Raw genomic sequence first — 16,466 nt, forward strand, 5'->3', positions numbered from 1 at the left:
TGGGCTCTACGATCTTGACTAAATCACTTATTCCTTCAGGCCTAAGATATTCTTTCTGTCAAATGGGGAGAGCACCAATGGCTTAAAAATCCCTTTTAACTCTAAGATCTGATATTCTAATTTGAGATTCCAAGACCTCTGGTCTATGTGAAGCACATAAAGGATATCTAATAAAGAAACAGGAAGGTTATACATATAAGCCCAGCACAGAGTAGGTTTTCAACTTAATCACATTTTGCAGGGAGTTGTGGGTTGCATGTGTGACTACCTTTAGTTCAGCTATACAAAGATATAAAAAATATGTCATAATCATAGACTAAGAATGATAGGACCTTAAAATTTAGCCACCTTATCCAATCCCTCCTATCCTAGTTACTCCCACAAGTGGAGGATGGATGGCTTTCTACCTTATCTGATGCAAGCCTTAGTATTAAAGGTCAAGAGAAAAACAGAAATACAGCCAGCTCTGCTGAATAAGATTTTATACCATTAATGATGGTAATTCTAAAAGAGTAAAGACTTAAAATCATAGCAGAAAGGTGAAACTCTGGAAGTCTTACCTCAAGATTTACCATAACAAAATTATGGGAAAGTTCTGAAATTTCTGTAGATTCTGCAAATTTGGGCTTTAAAGCTAGGGAAAAAAAAAGATTTTGGAATAGAAGAAACATCATTATTATATCGAAGCCCTAATTTGCTGAGTTGATTCACAGAACCCTGTTTTTCCTTCTTAATCTTTAGAACCAGAAATCAGGATACCTGAATTCTGGTCCTACTTTTGCCACTTACTTGCATAGTTACATGACCTTAAGTGACTAACTTCTTTTCTCTGAAGCTCTTACCTCATTTATAAAATATGGATAATGGTATACAAAAGAAAAAAAATATTACTATTTGTTTTTATTGAAGAAGTAATAGATAATATAGTAACAATACCACTGATGTATATGTTATTACATCAATTATTTCCAACTAGGATTTTATTAAGTGTAATATACAAATTAAAGTAAAAAATCTGACTGGAAAGTGGCAGGCTGGTATAGCAGAAAGAATACATGCTACAAAGCAAGATAACCTTGGGTTCTAATTTCATTCTCACCTCCTCCAGGAAGACTTCTCTAACTACTTCTTATGTCTCTCTCTGTCACCTTCAGCCTCCTCTAACATTTCTATCCACATGACTATTGTAGCACTTAATCCCGTACTCTACTTAACTGCCTCACCCTCCAACCCCTTGAAAATACAACTGAAAATTTCTGGGGGCAGGGAATCTATGTCGTATACTTCTTCGGTATTCCTTAAAGCAATCAGCAGTGCTGGGCCAAAGTCACTGCTCATAGTTTTTAAATGTTATTATTTGAGAACACATCTGAGGTTTGGTCATTTGCACTTACCTTTGCAAGCTCCACACCAGGACTTATGAATAATCACCATCAGGGGCAATCCACTTAAAAACAAAACAAAACAATATAATCTAGTAAATTCCACTCGAAATCTATCCTTATACAATGACCAACTTATGAAGACAAATGTACAAAGACATTCATGTAGTACCATTTCAAGTGGGAAAATTTTAAGACAACCTATTCAAAAACAGATTATTATAACAAAATTATTGGAAAGTTCTGATATTCCTGTAAACTTTGCAAATTTGGGCTTTAATGCTAGGGAGAAAAGGCTGTAGAAGAAAACATCAAATTAGAGTATTTCTAAATGTTATGATCATATAACCAATGAAAATGTTAATAAAAATTTTCATTGGTATAAATTAAAAACTTTATTATAAAAGTATTATCTGTAGTTTGGTTTTAATTATACAAATATGTATGAAGAAAAGAGCCCAGAGGAAATGTACCAAAACATAATAGCAGTTATCGCTGGGTAATGGGATTGTGGATTTTACTATACTTTTTCTGTATTTCCAATTTTTCAATGATTAAATGTAATTTTTATAATCAGGGAGGAAAAAACTTTTTCTTTTTTTTTTAAATAATGAGAAATACAAGCCACCTGAACCAGTCTTAGCCAGATGCTCTTTAAGCTCTCAAGGCTCAAATGCCAATTTGTAGGAGGGTCCTAGGTAAGCAGCCATCATCCGACTCCCATTTCACCATACCTCCATAACTCTGTATAACACTGCATTTACTACACTGATCTAGATCTATTACCCATCTCCTCCCACCAGACTTGGAGCTTCCTAAAGGAACTCTTAGCTGTCTCTATATCCCCTACACCCAGCACATACAATAATATTGATTGCAAACACTTATATAACAATTACTATGTACTAGGCACTATTCTAAATATACATAAACTAATTAATTTACTAAGTGTCAGATGAAGTATTCAGCTATCTCATCACAGGCTTACTACAAATTGGGAATGGACTTCTGCCTCTAACACTTGTAAAAGATTACAAACCAAATGAACAAGGCAAGCTTAGGTGAGAAGTGGGATCTAGGTAGGTAACTATACTAATGCCCAAAATGTGCTAAACATTTATTATACATTGTTCTATGTGCTTTATATGCATCATCTCATTTAAATCCTCACAACAATCCTAAAAGCAGGTATTATTAATGGTCTCCTAATAGAAACGAGAAAACTGAGACTCCCGAGAGATTAAATATTTGGCCACATAAAATCTAGGTTCTGCCACTTACTAATTCATCAGTCTGACTCCAGAACTACTGTTCTGAATATTGTCTACTTCAGTTTAGAATGGCAACCCAGAATTCATAGGTTTATATACCAAACTCAAACAACAATCAGCTTTGAATCAGAGAATGAAGGTTGGAAAAGGACTTCAAGAGATTTCCTAGTCCAAATCTCTATTTCACGCAGGAATCCTCTCTCATATATCAGAAACAAAAAGTGGTCGACTGCCTGATGAGCAAGAAATACATCACCAACCAAGGCAGCCCATCCTTTTAGCAGCTGCATACATTCAGAGTTTAGAATGTCTTGCTCCCTCCTTTCTTCCAAGCAAACTCCTACTCAGCCTTCTGAGAGCAGAGGTCAGCAAATTACAACTGGCAGGCCTGATCCAGCCAGCCCACTGCCTACTTCTGTAGGGCTGTGAAATACAATTTTTTTTTTTTTACATTTTTAAATGGTTGAAAAACAAGTCTAAAGAATAGTGCCTTGTGATATGTTAAAATTAAATATAATTCACATTTCAGTGTACATAGTTCTATAAAAACATTTACCCATTTTTATACTTACTGTCTATGACTGCTTTTGTACTACAATGGCAAAGCTGGTAAGTTACAACAGAGACCATATAGTCCACAAAGCCTAAAATATTTGGCCCTTTGCTGACCTTTGCTCTAGAGTGACAAGTTCACATATTAATTCCTCTGTGAAACCTTTGCAAAACCACCTTCTCTCAACAGCTAGTTAGTCCTTTTGTCCTCTGGGCTCCCAAAGCATTCTGTCATTATCCTCTAACCACCAGCTCCTTACATCCTGTAATTATGTTTACTTGTATTTCTCACTAAACTATTAACTTCTCAGGGGCAAAGACTATACCTAATTTATCTTTAAAAATCACAAGCACTGGTAGGTACCTACCATTTGTTTAATGAAATCAATGAAAAGAATGAAAGACAAGCTTAAAAACGCCCATTTCCTTGATATACAGAATGAAGCACAAGTTATAGACATCTAGTCTCTCACTAAGCACTACTGAAGTACTATTTCAAAGACAAAACAGTAATATATGTGTATCTAAACTGTTATATTAAATACGTTACAAGAAGGACATTAAGTTACATTAAGTGAAAGAGATTCCAGCCAACTCTCTTCTTCTGAAAGATCTAATAATTTTATTAGATAAAATAATCTAGTGATTATGTATTTCACTTCCACTAGAAGCAAAGCTTCCCAAGGACAGAAACCAGTGGATTTATCTGTGACCCCAGGCCCCAGGATAGAGACTAGCAAAAAGTTTAGGTACAGTATGCAAAAAAACTATTTGTGGTATGTAAGAAGGCCAGTGCAGATACAGAACTGTGCCGTCTTCAGCTTCTGTTCACAATTGTTTTAAACAATTCACTCATCAGTCTGCTCTCCCACAGTTCAGATGGGGGAGGAGGGGAATCCATATTGTGTGATACCCCAAGTAAAATCCAATCTAAGCAAGCCCTGTCCACTTGAGCTCTATCTTCTGGAGAAATTTCCCAAGATCCTCCAAACTCAAGGCCTGGCACAGAGGCATTCCGGAAAGTGTGAGTGAATCAGTCACAATTAACTCCAGTGCCACACATCAATATGCTCTGCAGATATTCATATTCATCGTCGAAGAGAAACACAATGCAGTGAAGGTTAGACAGGGAGCAATGGCTTTTCCCTCTACCCCCTCTGGTTAGTGCAAGCTCTGGCTCAGATACTGCAGAAACATACTGGCCAGCTGAGGCAGGTTCTCATTGTTGGGATGCATTTTGGTGTAGGAAATAAACTGGCGTCGGAGGCGACTCAGTTCTGCCATGGTCAAGGGCCTGGTAAACCGAAGGTGCTCCGTGATGCCAGGAAGCTTGAGCAGGTCTCCAGGGACTGCACTCTTCTGTGCTTCCATCAGTCCCGCCAACACTTGTCTAGTGACCTGATCTAACTGGTGCAGAAAGCTGCCAGACGCAAGGGGCTGGGACTGTGTAGACTGATGGGGTGGAGGAGCCCGGTTCTCAAACAGGGCAGCCCGGATCTCTGCCAGAGGCAATGGCTCCTCTAAGCCCACCAAGGTGAACAGGGGCCTGTCCCAGCGGTTCCGAGAGTCGGGAGCCTCGAAGCGCAGCGTTAGTGCCTCCAGAAGTTCGTTAGGGTAAAAAGCACTGGACACATGATTTGCAGATTTCTCGAATTCCGGAGCCACCAGAGCTGGAAGACCTGGAGCCTCGGTTTCCTCTGGCTCCAGTTCCTTAGGCTCCAGTTCCTTTGGATCTGCCTGGGCTCTCCCAATGACTACAGAGTCCACTGCTTGCGGTCCCCTGAGGACACCGGTGCCTGCTGCCAGAGGTCTTCCTCCCTCCTCAGCGCGCGGCTGCCAACTCACACTGACATTTAGGTTTCGGTTGTCCTCCGTGTCCACCCGAGGTCCCCGGTTCAGACTGCCGGGCCGTACGCAGTAGACCAGGCAGAGAGGGGTGCGAGCCGCCCGCGCCAGGCAGTAGAGCTCGTAGCGGAAGCCCTTGATGTAGTTGAGCGAGTCGAGGATGACCACATCTTGACGACTAAGGCGCCGCTCCACCGCGGCTCGCAGGGCTCCACGCAATGCTTTCTCACGGGCCGAATCACCGTACACTGTCGCGTCCTCCGCGCCCAGCACGGCCGCGTCGTCCACTACGTACACGGCGCGGCCTTCGGCCGCCAGCGCTACGCGGAGCTCCTCCGCGCGTCGGCTCTTGCCGCTGTACGGCAGCCCGCAAAACACCACAAGCGGCATCTTTCCAGGGAGCGGCCATGTGCAACCGCGCGCGTACACTTCCGGGTTGCCGGCGTCTCCGACGCAAGCGGAAATGCAAACAGCACTTCCGGCCTCCTTTGACTCTGAAAGGCCCTCTTGTTGCTATGGAAAACGGAGTTCTATGCTAGTAATTAGACCCAGGTACTGCTCTCTAAGAAAGAAGATGGAGACTAGAATGGCATCGGTTATTTATGTCAAATGTTATAGGCCTCAGGAGAATGTGGTCTCCCTGCGGCCAAAGACTTTGTCCATCCATTTATAATGAGGCCTTAATGAACATTAAATATTGCAAACAATCACAACTATATTAAGCATATAGAAGACAATTCAAAAATGCTACTTCCCCTTCATTCCTCACAGGCAATGACCCTCAGTATCTGTTTATTCAACAACCATTTCAATCATTCAACATCTCCATGTTTGGGGATTCAGAGATGACAATAAAACAACTCCCCCAAAGGAGATCAAGGTTCTGAATGGGAAGAGTTAGGCCCCTACAAGTAGAATAGCATGTACTACAATGGGTAGATGTAGGTTGGGTTGTAAAAGCACAGAAGAGAAGAAACAAACTGCCTAGAAAAATCTCTGAAGACTTTATCTAGGAATAGTCATTTGATACAGAACTTGAAAAATAGGAATTTTTCAAGGAATTTTTCAATTTCCTGGGTAAGGTTACCAGATAAAATAGTTAAATTTGAATTTCAGATAAACAACAAAAAATATGTTTTTTAATATAAGTATGTTTCAAATACTGCATGGGCATATTTAAAATTGTTTATTGTTTACCTGACATTCAAATTTAACTGGGCATGCTTTATTTTTATTTGCTAAATCTGGCAACTCTATTCCTGCAGGTGTGAGATTCAGCCATGAAGCTGTGGGATCTGTTCCAGCATAAGCAAGCACTACAGTTTGGTAGGTGCAGAAGTGTGAGTGTTTCTGTGCAAATGTATGTATGTGTAACACAAAGTAAGTGCATATATAATAGGTCTTTGTATCTCTCCAGTACAGTATAGTACAGAACGTTCAAGTCTTGGCTCTGCCACTTCCAAGATGTGTACATTATTGTCAAGTTATTTACCCATTCCGTATCTCAATTTCCTCTCCTGTAAAATAGTAACAGTTCTTATTTCACACGCTGAACCAACCTCATAGGTTGTAAGGATTAAATAAATTAATGCATGTAGAGCACTGAGCTGTGTTTAGCCTTCCACCCTCTGTTCTGCCTTTTCCTCTTCCTTTGTGCCAGTTGTCTGTGCATAGGCTAAACCCAGTGGGAACCTGACACTTCAGACAATTAGGCAGTTTGGCTTACTGGTTGAGTGTGGGCTCTACAGCCAGAGTGCTTACATCTGAATCTTGGCTTCACTACTTATTAGCTGTGTGATCTTGGGCAAGTTACTTAACTGCTCTGTGCCTTAGTTTTCTCATCTCTAAAATGAAGGTAACAACAGTACCACCTCAAAAGAGGTATTTTGAAAATTAAATAAGTTAATTCACATAATTCAATGTCTTGTGCATAGAAAGCACTTACTAAATGTTAGATAGTATTATTGTTGTTGTTATCAGGCAACTACTCAGTTCTTACTCTGCCTTGGCATGACCTTCACCTGAAATTAATGCTAAGTTGATGTCTGGAAAGTGTTTTCCTACCATCAATAACCTAAAACCATATCTTATACCTGGCAGCTGCTTCTCTCTTCCCATCTTCTAGTGTTCTCCAATGAATGTGATCTCCAAAACCTGGAAGGAAAGAGCTTTATAAACATTCACATATGAACAAAGGGCAAAAACCCAAGAACGAAGTGTGGCATGTTCACCCATAAAAAAGGCTTTCCTCTATGAAGAGCATGGTTTCAAGTCCCAGCTCCACCACTTTCTGGGTGTATGGGACCATGGATAGTCCCAGACATCAAGCCTCACTTTTCAGACCTGTAAAAATGGAGATAACACCGCCTATCCATAGCTTTAAGGATATTAAATTAAATAATGGCTATATATGCTTTGTAAACACAGTATGCAAATAATACTGTAAGAGTGAATGAGAATTTTCCAGAGTAAACATAAAGCAGGTCATAACAAATCATACTAGTTGGGGACAATACAGCAATATAGTTTTAGAGTCAGAAAGACATGGGTGTGTGACTCCACTTCCTATGAAATGTGTGAATTTTGTAACTGAAGTCCCAATTTCTTCAACAAAAATCAAGATAATAATACCTACCTCTAAGTGTTGGTGTAAGTATTAAATGAGATAATGTATTTAAAACTATTCTTATTATTCCCCACGCTTCACCAGACTGATATTTTAAAATCACATCCTTGCTGGGTAAAACCTTCCAGAGGCTTACCAATGCCATAAAAAGAAACTTCAAATTCTTATAGCAGGACTTACAAAGATTTTCAAAATATGGCACCTACCCTCCTCTCCAGGTTCACTTTCCACACTTTTCCTAAAATCATTTCAAAGAGAAATGATATATTTCCTACAAAAGAGCAATAATTTGACTGACAGGAACAAACCAGAAATCAGAAGACAGCAGAATATCATCTTCAAAATGCTGAAAAAAATCTCTAAACTGAGAAATATGTGCCTAGCAATATTATCTTTTAAGAACAAGGGCAAAAATAGACATTTTTAGATAAATTGAGATATTTTTTCACAATCAGGTATTCATCACTTATTATTTCAACAAATAAATTTTAATTGAGCAGCATTATGTAGTGGTTAAGGGCATGGACTCTGGACCTAGACTCCTCGAGCTTGAATCCTAGTTCTGCAACTTACTAGCTATGTGACTTTAAGCAAGTTACTTAACCTCAGTTTACTCAGCTGTAAATGAGGATAACAGTAGCAGCTACCTCATAGAGTTGCTATGAGGAATAAATGAATACATTAAAGAGCTTAGAACAGTATCTGGGACTGGAGAATTGCTACAAATATTTGCTATTAATTTAATATGCCAGGCACTACTCTAAGTACTTTATAAATATTGATCCTCATAACATCCTTAGAGATAGGTACTCTTATTCACCTCATTTTACAGATGGGGACTCTGAGGCACAAAGTTTAAGTAACTTGACCAAGTTCACATAGCTAGTGAGTATCAGAGCTCGTATCTGAACCTAGACAGTCAGAGTCCAGACTCCTTGCTTTCAAGCACCACACCACCACACGATGTCATCATTCAAAGTAGAAGAGGTTAAGGACAAAGAGCCAAGGGAGGGAACAAACAATGCAGGGTCTGGTAGGCCACTGTGAGGGCTCTGGCTTTTATTGTAAGCTCTTAGAAGATTTTTGAGCAGAGTAGTAACGTGATTTGTGTTTTAACAGGATTGTTCTGGTTTCTGTACTGAAAACAGACTATAGGGAGTGTTATGGGTTGAATTCTCTCTCCCCAAAAAAGATTTATTGGAGTCTTGATCCCCAGTACCTCAGATTGTGACCTTATTTAGTTACAGTGTCTTTTCAGAAGCAAGGAGGTCATCAGGGTGGGCCCTAACCCAATATAACTGGTCTCCATATAAAAAGGGGAAATGTGGGCATAGATATGCACACACAGGGAGAACACAGCCATCAACAAGGAGAGAGGTCTGGCACAGAGCCTTCCCTCAGCCTTCAAAAGGAACCAATCCTGCCAATACCTTGATTTTGGACTTCTAGCCTCCAAAATTGTGCGACAATAAACTTATGTTTAAGCCACTCAGTTTGTGGTACTTTGCAGCCCTAGCAAACTTCTACAAGTGAGAAAAGCAAAAGCAAAAGAGACGAGAAAGTGGTTATTGCCATCACCCAAGCAAGGAATGATGGTGGTTTAGACCAGCTGTGGTGGTAGAGGGAGTAAAATACTTTCAAATTCTGGATATATTTTGAAGGCAAAGTCAAAAGGATTTTGCATGGATATGAGGTGAGAAAAGTTAAGGATGACTCTAAGGTTTTTGGCCTCGGCAACTGGAAGAATGGAGTTGCCATTAACAGAGATGGGAAAGGGAGCAGGTAGAGTGAGTTTTGGAAAGGAACATTAAGAGTTTGGATTTGGATATATGTTCATGTTGAGATGCTTACTAGACATCCAAGTAGAGATGCTGAATAAGCAACTGAATGTCTGAGCCTGGAATTCAAAGGAGAGTTATCAACATGTGGATGTTATTTAAAGCCTGGGACTGAATAAGATCACCAAGGGAGTAAGTATAGAAGGAAAGGGAGCCCAATTCAAGTGTATCCAAAATGCTTCAAGAAGGAAGGATGATCAACCGACTCCAATATTCCTGTTAAATCAGAAATGACCGCTGGATTTAGCAACTGGAGAATAATGCTGACATTGACAAGAACAGTTTCAATAGAGGAGTGAAGATGAAAGCATTAGCGCAAGATAAAGATAGCCCAGGGGAAGAATTAGGGAACTAGTACATAGGCAGTACAACTCTTTCAAAGAATTTTGCTGTACAAGGGGAAATTGCTAGAGGGAGCTGTAAATTGAGGAAGGGTTTTAATTTGATATGAAGGAAATTATACTATGTTGAAAGCTGATAAAAAATGATATAATAATGGTAGAAAAACTGATGATACATGATGAGAAGGGAGAATAAAAAATATCTTCAGTAGGTGAAAGGAGATGGAATTTAGTACTTAAGTAGAGGGATTAGAATTGCTAGGAGCACAGATAGGTTATCCAACAAAGACAGGAAAGGAAAAACACATGGTGCCAGAAGGTGGGTAAGTGTAGTGGAGACAACTTTTGAAAGCCATCTTCTGATTCTTTCTGTCTTCTTTTAAATAGGAAGCATGGTCACCAGCTGAGAGCAAGGATTGTGGAGGAAGTACTGAAGGTTTGAAGAGATAAGAGGAAACACCAAATAGTCCCCTAGGAAAGAAGAACCTGAGAAACTAAAAGGATAAATAAAGGGCACATTTCAGGAAGGAAGCAATTCCAAAAGACAGCCTTGATACAAGAAATAGTGAGCAAACACACTGGTAAACATGTAGATAAATCTAAATACTATCTGTATAAAAATTTTTAATGCTCAATTTGTAGAGTTGAAAAAAAGACAGAACTAAAGTTCTGGACAATAACTGCTTAAAAGTAAGGAGGAAGTCACTGAAGTTAAAATGTTTTGGAGCCCTCTTACTATTGGGAGGTTAAGATATTAATGTTAGATTTTGTTAAGTATGCAAGTAAAATTTCAAGAGTAACCACTGAAAGAAAAGAACTAGAGTGCCAACTTCCAAACTAATAAAGGAGATAAAACAAAATAAGAACAAGCAAATACTACTCCTGAAACTAATGTAAAATAATATTGAAGGAAAAAAAGAACAAGCAAATATTCAACCCCCAAAGAAAAGGCACAAAAAGAGAAAGAAAAAAAAGCATAGCAAAAAACAGTAGCGATGGAAACTGTATGAGAGAAATAAGACTAGCTCTGTCAATAACCACCACAAGCATAAGTAGACTAAATTTGCCAGTTAAGAGTTAAAAGACAGAAATGGTCAAATTTTGGTTAAAAAAATACAAAACACGAACTATATGTTTACAAGAGTACCTAAAACAGAAGGACTTACAAAAGTTGAAGATAAAATGATTGAAAAATATATACCAAATGAAATTCAGGGAAGCTAGATTAATAGCAGGTAAAATAAAATCTCTCCATAAACTTGGGCTACTCAGAAGCTAGCTGACAAAGTTGACAAACCGCAGGAGGTTATTACTAAGAGAGACCCTCTGGACAGCATTAGTCAACAGAAATCTCTGCAATGACGGAAATGTTCTATAGCTGCACTGTTCCATACAGTAACCACAATCCCCAGGTGCCTCCTGAGTACTTGAAATGCAGCTAATGCAACTGAGGAGCTAAATTTTTAATTGTTATTTCATTTTAATTAATTTAAAATTTAAGAGTGACATGTGGCTGGTGCTACTGTATTGGACAGCACAAATTTAGAGATCAATTAGTCTCAAGTTACAAAGGGCAGAGCCCAGAAAAGGGCAGAGCCTACCCAAGACCACAAAGGAAGCCACACCAGAATTTAGGTCTCCTGATTCCTAATTAAATACTTTTCCAGCACCCCAACACTTCCCAAGCTTCCCCACTGCATTATTCCTAAGAGTAAGTCCAGAGGTGTAATTTGAAACAATTCACTTATGAGTGCAAAATTTCTTTGAAAACTTAAAAAGTACACTGGAATTTTTCATACCCAGTTTCCCCGAAAATAAGACCGAGCCAGACCATCAGCTCTAATGCGTCCTTTGGAGCAAAAATTAATGTAGGACCCGGTATGATATGATATGATATGATATGATATGATATATATAAGACCCGGTATTATATTGTATTGTATTATACTATATTAGGCCCGGTCTTATATTAATTTTTGTTCCAAAAGATGCATTAGAACTGATGGTCTGGCTAGGTCTTAATTTTGGGGAAACAAGGTAATAGTAATAATCACCACCGTTACTTTTTGAGTGCTTGCTTACTTTGTGTGATAATTACAATAACATAATGACAACAATAACAATATTAATAATGACTAATACTCATATGGCATTTAGTATATGCCAGGCACTGTTTTTACACGTATTAACTTATTTAATCCTCACAATAAACTTACAAAGTAGAAATGCTAATTATCGCCATTTTACAAATATGGAGGCTGAAGTTCAATAGCTTGCCCAAGGTTACACTGCCAGGAAGTGGCAGACCTGGGATTAGAACCTAGGTGGTGGAGTTCTAGAATCTGTAGTTTAACGACTCTCACAACACTTTACTGCCTCCCTAGCAAAGACTAAAATGAATAAATGAATGAAGGAATGTGGCTTCACCAAAGCTGAAGGCAAACACTGACTTCAGATCTGGAAAACCCGAGTTCTTTTGTTTCCCTTCAAAAATAACTTGAAAAGGTAGAGTGTTTATCTTTGTTACTAAAATCACCTACTCCGGGAAACCACCCACCGTCACACCCATGCCAGTGTGGAACATCTGAAGAGGGTCCAATTTCCTAAAGTGTCACCTGCACAGCCACTTAATTTATGCCAGTTATCTGCAAAGTGAGCTAAAGACTGCCAGGTCAGCAGCTCCTTCTCTAAAACATTAATTTAAAAAGGAAAAGTGACCATTTCTAAACACAGCATTTACATCAGAATTCCCAAGCTCTTCATCCTAAAATTGTTTCCATCAGTGTAAACAAAAAAAAAACATCAGAAAAGTATTATCCACCCCCGTCCCAGCTGACGAAAAGACAGGTCAAGTGTCAGAGCTGGCAGCCAAGCCTCTAAACACAGGTAACACTGTACCTGAGAGGTAGAATAACATAGTGGCTAAATAAAGTCTGTCTGCAGTCAAACAGACTTTGGTTGGAATTCTAGTTTAGCCACTCACTGTTTTCACAAAGGCAAAATATGCCTAACAAAAATTTCTATTCCACAGGGTTGTTGTGAATGGGAACAGGACAGTGTGGAAGGCAAACATTCCATATGTATCAGTGCCAAATTTTTATTCCAGAGACTTGACAATCATCCATTTCTGTTTCAGGCAGAACACATGAGTCGCCCCCACTGACAGCTTTCTTATTTCTCCACTAAGTCTTCAAAGGAATTTCTGCACTCAGAGGTGGGAGTGGTATACTGGTTAAGAGCACTGGCTCTGGGATTTGTAGCCCAGCTAGCCCACTTACTAGCTGTGTGACTCCTGTGCCCCATTCTAGGTTCTTATCTGTGAAATGGGAATGCTAATATTATCCATCTCAGAAGGTTATTATGAGAATTAAATCAGCCAACATGTGAAAAAATGTATAGAACAGTGCTTGGCATATACCAAGTATATAATAAAAGTTAGTTATTACACTTCTCTCCATAGGTAATATAGTCCAAATTTTTTAGCACATGGAGAATAACAAAATTATTTTAGAACCCCAGAATATTAGAGCTGGAAGGACTCTTTAGGAATCATTTCTAGTCCAACTCTCTCACATTTAATAAATGGTCCCTAGGGAAGACCACAGCTATCTCTATGGTGGTCTGACCAGGATTAAAACACAGGCCTTCTAATTCCCAACCAGTGCTCGCACCCCACCCCAGTACTTCCTCTTCTTAATGAAAACAGTAGAATTATTCAGTCTCTCCGGTACGCAAACCATCTTCTGGAAAGAGCCAGAGCTACTTACACATCTGGGAAGAAATCTTACCCATCAAGATTTTCAGGAACCACTGCTTCGGGTAGCACTTTTTTGGGAGGTGGGGTGAGTGGTCTATAATCTATTTCCCAAGAATCCATACCCAAGAGATACAAAAAACGGAAGTTTGAAATATTATTAACTCCTTTCAGGAACAATTAAATATTTTTTGGAAGGACATAATAATAAACATTAACTAAATACTTTCCAAATTTGTAACACAATATTAAGTGCCTTTTTTTTCATTTAATCATCACAACACAGCCCCCCTGCCTCAAGTTACCCTTCTCTGTGCTCCTAGTTACCTGGTGTTTCCCTGCTCACAGTACATATCATTGTCATGCAATTGCCTGCTTACTTGACTTGAGTCTTTAGACTATAAACTGAAAAAAGACAGAGACCACAACGATCACATATACCATTCTTTCAACAAATATTCCTAAGCATGAATAAAACAAAAATGATCCTGGTTTCCTGGGGCAGACTACATTTTTCAAAGATAGTTGCAACAATACTTATCTCATTCCATATGCTCTTCTTACAATATGAACTCAACATTCCCCCATGCGGGAGGGGTCGAAGGGTGAATTCCCTCCCCCTTGAACATGCCCATACAGAGTACAGGGGAAGGGATGCCATGTGACTTGTAAAGCTAGATGATAAAAATGATATGCATTTCCACCTTGTTCTTTTGACGCACTCATTCTTGGAATCTAGTTGTCTTACTGTAAGGAAGCCCATACTAGCCTATGAAGAAAGACTACATGGAGAAGAAATCAGCTTGACTAGGCCCCAGACATCAATGGAAGCAAGTAACATACCTTCCCTACTGTGTCTTGTTTGAATTCCTGACCTACAGAATCATGAGTATAATAAAATGATTTCTTTACATCACTAAGTTTTGGGGTGGTTTATTATGCAGTAATGGTAACTGGGATAACTACACAGAGCTTAATCTCTAACAAGGAATAAAGATACTGACTAGACGACTCCAAGGCAAGGGATTGCTTATATCTAACACAGTAACTGGAATGGAGTAAATTCTTTGTTGATGTCCGAGGAGTTATTATGCCCATTGTTACAGATGAGGGACTAAGCTTTGAGAAGTTAAGCAACTTGCCCCAAGCCTCTTAGCTGGTTCATGGCAGAATAAATTAAAACTCAGATCTAAACCTACGCTCCTAACATTATACTCTTCTGTCTCTCTTGGAACTTACAATTTTATGCTAAATATACAGTAATCTGTTTTAAAATGGGATTGTCAGTATTTAAAAACTCTGGCCCAGGAGAATTCACTATACAGTTTCATCACTGAGACGGAAACCCACATATCACCTTCTCAAAGAAGCGTTCCCTGAACTTCCTAGCTCAAGTAATGCCAGCTCCCTCATCCTTTCCAGCCTTTCTACTCCATCTCAGTTTCCTTTTCTTCCCCGCATGTTGTATCTCTAGCTGAAATGTCATATTAATTTGTTCGTGTGTCTACTGTCTGTCTGTCATAAGAACAGGAGCCTTGTCTGTCCTGTGTACCTCTATATCCCCACTGCCTAAGGTAGTGCCTGGAATACGGTAGGTGGTAAAAAATTATTTACTGAATGAAGGAGTGACTGTATTCAGGCACACTGAAAGTCTACCCAATCTCATCACCCACCAATAAATGTACAAATAGAGAGGATAAGAGAAAACAGAATTTAAAACAGCAGGACTGCAGCACAGTCATTCCACACAGTAAGGTCTGTACAAAAAAATGGAAGGGAAGGGGAATCCATGCAACTACTCATCCACTTAGAAGAGCATAAACCTGGAGTCTGAATGAAGAGGTGGGTAATGGGATGGAATAGGGGGGTAACATCTCCTATTCTCTATTTACAAGCACTGTCCCCTCAGGCCTCAAAAAAAATTCATCTTCTTCTTCAGATACACTGACCGAACCACAGGAGGGACAATTGTTGGTGACCCCTCTTAACATGAGGCATCCCCTCATCTACCCTTTCCTTAAGTACCAGTCATCTCTTCCTGGAACTCAGGTGCTGTTCCCCGTAGGGCAAGGAGGAGGCAGTAACCTAGCTCTCCAGGGAAGAGGTGAGGTGGAAGATCTTCAGACTCAGCAAGAATCTCTGCATATGAAGGTCCCCAAAGGACCTAGCAGGAAAAGTGACCTTCCTTGAGGACCCACCGAGGGCTAAGCACTATGCTGGGCTCTTAAATGTGCTTTTCCTAATTCAAGGGCCATTCCTTAGCCCAAGCCAAGAATTTGGGGTGGCCTCACGTACAACTTCCCCATCACAACATACCCCAGACCCGCGACTCCCTAACCAAAGAAATCTTCAAACTCCAGGGGCGGTTGGAGAGGGTTAAAAAGAATCTGGCGCGGCTTAAGAGACAGAACGGTAGGGGACTCTTGTTAAAGACCAGAAGAGAGTTATACTGGGCTGGGACCCAGGATGAGTAAAGATTAAGATAAGAACGCGGTCTGACCCTTTCCAAGCCCAGTATGTCCATCAGAAGAGGTGACCAGGAGCAGGAAACTGAAGCCCAGCAAACAGGTGGCCCCGAGACGAGACCGCGGCTCCATGGTAGTAAACGCGAGAGGCCACGGGGCTGATCAGATGCAGGGCCGGAGTCCTAGTAGAAGGTCCGCGCTGTACCCCAAGTGCGGCTCAACCCAACCCCTCGCGTTCCCAGATTTTTTTTTTCTAACCCTGAAGGAAGTGATGTTAGACGGATGTGGGTGGTGCCTCCGGGGTCCGGTTTGAGACCGAGTGGGTTTAAAGGTGCAGTTCACGTAGAAGGGTACGGGTGTTGCTCTCGAGCTTAAGTTGCTTCCCCTAGATT

At 40.0% G+C, this 16,466-nt stretch overlaps 1 protein-coding gene across 1 annotated transcript; it reads right to left on the reverse strand.

Annotated features, from left to right (window-relative positions):
- Positions 1 to 1,466: 1,466 nt before the first annotated feature.
- Positions 1,467 to 16,443, reverse strand: KTI12 (KTI12 chromatin associated homolog). Its single transcript, XM_033114416.1, is given in 4 exon segments — positions 1,467 to 5,497; positions 5,500 to 5,563; positions 7,144 to 7,204; positions 16,110 to 16,443. Coding segments are annotated over 4 exon segments (1,353 nt in total). The 5' UTR covers positions 16,207 to 16,443; the 3' UTR covers positions 1,467 to 4,366.
- Between the last annotated feature and the right edge of the window lie 23 nt (positions 16,444 to 16,466).

Source organism: Rhinolophus ferrumequinum, chromosome 9, assembly GCF_004115265.2.
Source record: "Rhinolophus ferrumequinum isolate MPI-CBG mRhiFer1 chromosome 9, mRhiFer1_v1.p, whole genome shotgun sequence".
Taxonomy (NCBI): Eukaryota; Metazoa; Chordata; class Mammalia; order Chiroptera; family Rhinolophidae; genus Rhinolophus; species Rhinolophus ferrumequinum.